This window comes from Ricinus communis, chromosome 2 (genome assembly GCF_019578655.1).
Source record: "Ricinus communis isolate WT05 ecotype wild-type chromosome 2, ASM1957865v1, whole genome shotgun sequence".
Taxonomy (NCBI): Eukaryota; Viridiplantae; Streptophyta; class Magnoliopsida; order Malpighiales; family Euphorbiaceae; genus Ricinus; species Ricinus communis.
In genome coordinates this window covers 9613840-9618360 of record NC_063257.1, presented here as the reverse complement: position 1 = coordinate 9618360, position 4521 = coordinate 9613840, and the positions used below count along the sequence as shown (strand labels likewise).

At 36.4% G+C, this 4521-nt stretch overlaps 1 protein-coding gene across 2 annotated transcripts; it reads left to right on the top strand.

The window, feature by feature from the left end:
* The first annotated feature begins 301 nt into the window (after positions 1-301).
* Positions 302-3937, top strand: LOC8258913 (protein WHAT'S THIS FACTOR 9, mitochondrial). Of its 2 annotated transcripts, XR_001536317.3 has the most exons (3): positions 302-1950; positions 2616-2714; positions 3428-3937. XR_001536317.3 is itself a non-coding variant. In XM_002533975.4 (2 exons), the coding sequence occupies exon 1, from the start codon at positions 370-372 to the stop codon at positions 1909-1911; it is 1542 nt and encodes a 513-aa protein (XP_002534021.2). In that variant the 5' UTR covers positions 303-369; the 3' UTR covers positions 1912-1950; positions 3428-3937. The 2 variants fall into 2 exon arrangements, 1 of the variants encoding a protein (XP_002534021.2); XM_002533975.4 differs by lacking the exon at positions 2616-2714 and having other exon boundaries at positions 303-1950.
* The last annotated feature ends 584 nt before the right edge of the window (positions 3938-4521 follow it).

Sequence of the window (4521 nt, the reverse complement as noted above, 5' to 3'; positions counted from 1 at the left end):
AAGGTGCGATAAATTTAATTATTTTAAAATTATGATTTCATAATTTTTTTCTAAAAAAAATTAGCATTGAATGGATGAAATCAGAAAGAAATTGTTACTGAAACCGTAATATACTTGAACTGTGAATCGAGCTTGAACTATTAGGCTTTTAGCCATGGACTGGACCTGTTAACTATAGACCGGTTTGAAGTTCAACCTCTGAATGAACTTTGAACTGGCGGCTAGAGCCGGTTCCGAGGCTATTCAAGGCCTTGGTCAGGTCTAGGGTCCAAAGTTAAGGGCTCTTTTGTACATTTTGCCATAAAAGTACCGACCACAACAAAACCCTTCTTGAACCCTTTCGTTGCAGAAGTAAACTCAGCAGCAAGGATGCAATTCCTCTTCCGCTGTCTCGCGAAACATCCCCGCCGCAGCTACCACCGTAGCTTCATCGACGTTGCATCCATCAAACACCTACGGGACCGTGGCCTAGACCATGTAGTACAGAGAGAAAATCACTTAAAACCAATGATAAACATCAAGAATCTCATAAAATCAGAGCCATCAAAATCACTTCCTCTCTCTGTAATCACTCAACATAAAGACTCACTCAAAGTCCCAATTCGTCCAATTGAATTTATCCGAAAATACCCTTTAATCTTCCAAGAATTTCTCCCTGGTGGCATAAACATACATCCCCATATTAAGCTCACTGAACAGGTACTTGACCTTGATGCTGAAGAGCAGTTAGTTTATGATAGTGAGAGTTATAAGCAAAATGTTGCTGATAGAGTTTTGAAGTTGTTAATGATTTCTAGAATTGATAAAATTCCACTAAAGGTTCTTGATGCGATAAAATGGGAGTTGGGTTTACCTCAAGATTATGTAAAATGTTTAGTTCCTGAGTTTCCTGATTATTTTAGAGTTATTGGCAATGGAAATCATAAAAATTTGGCATGTGGGTTAAATTCTGATTTGGGATTAGAGTTGGTTTGTTGGAGTAATGAATTGGCTGTTTCTTGCATTGAAAAGCAAGCAGCAAATGGAAAAATTGAGTATAAAAAGGGGATGCCTCTAGCTTTTCCTATGAAGTTTTCAAAGGGATACGAGATGGATAAGCAATTGAAGAAGTGGTCTGATGATTGGCAAAAGTTGCCTTATATTTCTCCTTATGAGAATGCAACACATCTGGGGGCTAGCACTGATGAATCTGATAAGTGGACAGTGGGGGTTTTGCATGAGGTTCTTAATCTTTTTGTATCGAAGAAGGTGGAGAGGGATACTTTGTTGTGTTTAGGAGAGTGCTTGGGGATTCGGTCAAGGTTTAAGAGAGCATTGCTTCACCATCCGGGGATATTTTACTTGTCGACCAAAATGAGAACTTATACTGTGGTTTTGAGGGACGCCTATAAGAGAGGACTGCTAATTGAGAAGAGTCCACTAACGAATATTAGGAATAAGTATGTTCATCTCATGAACAAAGTAGATGAGGATCGTAAAGCAATTAGTGTGCCTGGTGGAAACAAACAAACAGTCCAAGACTCTATTGAGCAGGGAGAGAAAGATGATAATGTTGTTGCCATGGATGTGAATCATATGGATTCTGATTTCGAGGATGAGCATGACTCTGAATATGATGATGATGATGAGGAAGAAGGTGAGAGTAAGACACATGTTCGTAGAAATTTACCGAATAACAGATCAAGAATGATTAAGAAAAAGAATTTTGATGTGAGAGAATCTTCAAGGAATGCTGGAAGACAAAGATTGGTGCAGAAACACCATGGCATTACCAAAGAGGTAGTGGCAACAAAAGCTACTGAGAGAACAGAAATGCAAAGAGGACGCAAATTTCCTGCTAACTCAGGAGATAAGTTGAGTTTCCTTAAGAGAAAGGGAAAATTATTCACAGCAAAGAGGACAGCTACTTAACAAAGACTCAGTTTGTCTATTAAATTAAAAAATGGGCAGGTTAGCTTTCTTAACCCAGTTAACTTTTTACCAGGATGTTTAGCAAGTCAGTGTTAGCTTTTACACGCATCGAATGTTCTCATTTTGTATCGATCAGCTATGTCAATTTTTTTATTTGGGCCATAAGGATCTATTGCAGCAAGTTCTTTTTATTTGATGCTTTTGATGCAACTATAAAAAGCAGTTATCCTTTCCCTGGCAATTGTAGAATTGTTCATTTGAGACCATAACAAAGATACATAATAGTTAATTTCTGAAGAGCAAATCATTTTTACTAATTCTTCTCTTCTTGCAAATGCTCTAGACTTAGCTGCAAATCTGATTCTCCTTTCTAATATGAAGGGCGGAAAGAAAACCTGCAATTATTGCAGATTCTTTTGATCTTCATAAACATTTGGGAGTTTAAAGATGCTTTAATTGTGAAACGATTTGTTATTTATAAAGTTTCTCTAAATTCTGTGTTAAACATCAACCTTGTTCATACTAGGTAGTTCTACTGGTATAGCTGAATTTAGAAAAAAAATTTTGCACCGATTCTAAGTGGGGAAGGGACAGCCTCTTTTTTAATCTTTTTGAAAGTTCTGCAATGCTTAAGGCTTGATGACGAATCATTTTTAGTTTCCATTCATAAGTCTGAACAGGTTTATGACTTTGACAAAAAACAGGTTGGGCAACCTTTCTACTACTGCTTTTGTGATGGACCTCAGATAAAGCCAATGATTAAGGATTGAGCTGATGCCAAGTTTGTACTCTGACATGGTTGGGTAAGCCGAAAATGAATTTAACAATTGATTGCTACCCACATGGAAGTCTCTTACTTGGTGTTTTGATTTTCTATCTGAGTGTGCAAAATGATGGCATTTTAGTAGTATAGAAGCCCATCATGTCATGGTATATCTTTTCAAGTGGATTGATATGGGAGCCTCTTGGTGGTACCATTCTGAAGTAGAAGAGGCTTGAAATTAAATCAGGTGCTACTAAGAGACTGCATGTTGGAGAAGAAATTTGTTAGTAGGTGATGATATTTACATCAATAACATGATATATCCATTTCAACTAACTTCTTAGAACATCTAAGGTCCAGAAAATGATCATTTTCAATGAAGATACAATTTTAGTTTTTGAAAAGATTAGCAGCCTTCTTGCATTGGAGTGAGAATTGTTTGGGGACTTGATATCAAGACCAAACTAACTCACCGTTTGCACTAGTGGTGGAGCTATGACTTTCCTTATCTAATATAATATCAAGTTATTCCCAAATCCAATGTCCCTGTGACAATAGAGTTTCTACTATAAAAGTTATTGTTTAGGGCAATTGGGCCTTTTCTGTGCCAGTTACTCATGCATATTTTGTTGATTGATATGGCCTTCAAATGACAGAGTACACATAATCGCTTTTATATTTCACACTGTAATTTGAATGAGGACCTCCTCATATTGATTTCATGGAAGATTGATTTATCTGTTCTACATGCAGGCCTATTGAATTCGGTCAACTTGAGTTGTCCAGCGGGTCCCATTGATGGAACAACACATTGATTAGCATATTATGAACTGGTCAAACTGTTGGAGACACCAGAGTATAATGCCATACAGCAACCATGTCTCAAGAATATGTTGCTGATGATTGTTCATCACGAGATGTGATCCGCTCCCCCCATGCCCCTTTTGCAATCTCAAGAAAAGCATCAACACTTTCTTGACCTACTTTGCCTTTGATTTGAAGCTGCTATTGAAATCTCTTTTCTGTAAGTTTGGTTATGCAAGTCTTTCCCCTTTTTGATTCATTGATGTCCTCTCTCTCTCTCTCTCTCTCTCTCTCTCTCTATCTCTCCTTCTCCCTCTCTGGCTTCGACAAGATAGTATAATTCATAATATCAACACAAATTTTAAATATATTCTTGTTTGTTATTATGTATATGTGGTGGTTTTGCAGTACTGCAGTCTACTGCAGCACCTTAGTCATCAAGCATGATGTTTGAAACCATTTGTATGTTACTTATGGCAACTTCTATCTGCCCATTTGTGTGCCTGTTTGCTAGGCAATTTTTGCTCTTTGCTCTTGCATCCATGTAATGTTGTCAGAAGCTGAAATGAAATGGAGTCAGTGAGCAGCAATCTTGGAGGAATTTAATAAACATGTTGCATGACAACCGATTTAACGCTTGCGGGAGTGTCTCAACTCAGTGAGGCCAGTAGATTGCTTATACTCACGAACAAGATATATAAAAAGAAATCTGCTGATAAATTTTGAATTATCTCTAAACCCTAGCCGTCTAAATGTTGAATCAGCTGAAACCTATAGTGATTCCTGGAAGAAAGAAAAGAAGTATTTAATTCATCATCCTTTAAGATTCTTATTTTGAAGGTTTGATTTTTCACTTGAGAGATGAGAAATTTTAAAGCTTTTAAAAAATTATAAATTTGAAACTGATAAGCTTATAATATATATTCTTTTAATTCTAATATTACCTTTATTATTTAGGGATTTTATGGATGAAGTTTTTAAATTCTTTGTTTTTACAATCCATGAATTTAAAGTTCATGAATTAAATGAATCATTTAATAAAT

Excerpts from the sequence above, each read along its gene's own strand:
- LOC8258913 (XM_002533975.4), top strand. The coding sequence starts at position 370 with ATGCAATTCCTCTTCCGCTGTCTCGCGAAACATCCCCGCCGCAGCTAC.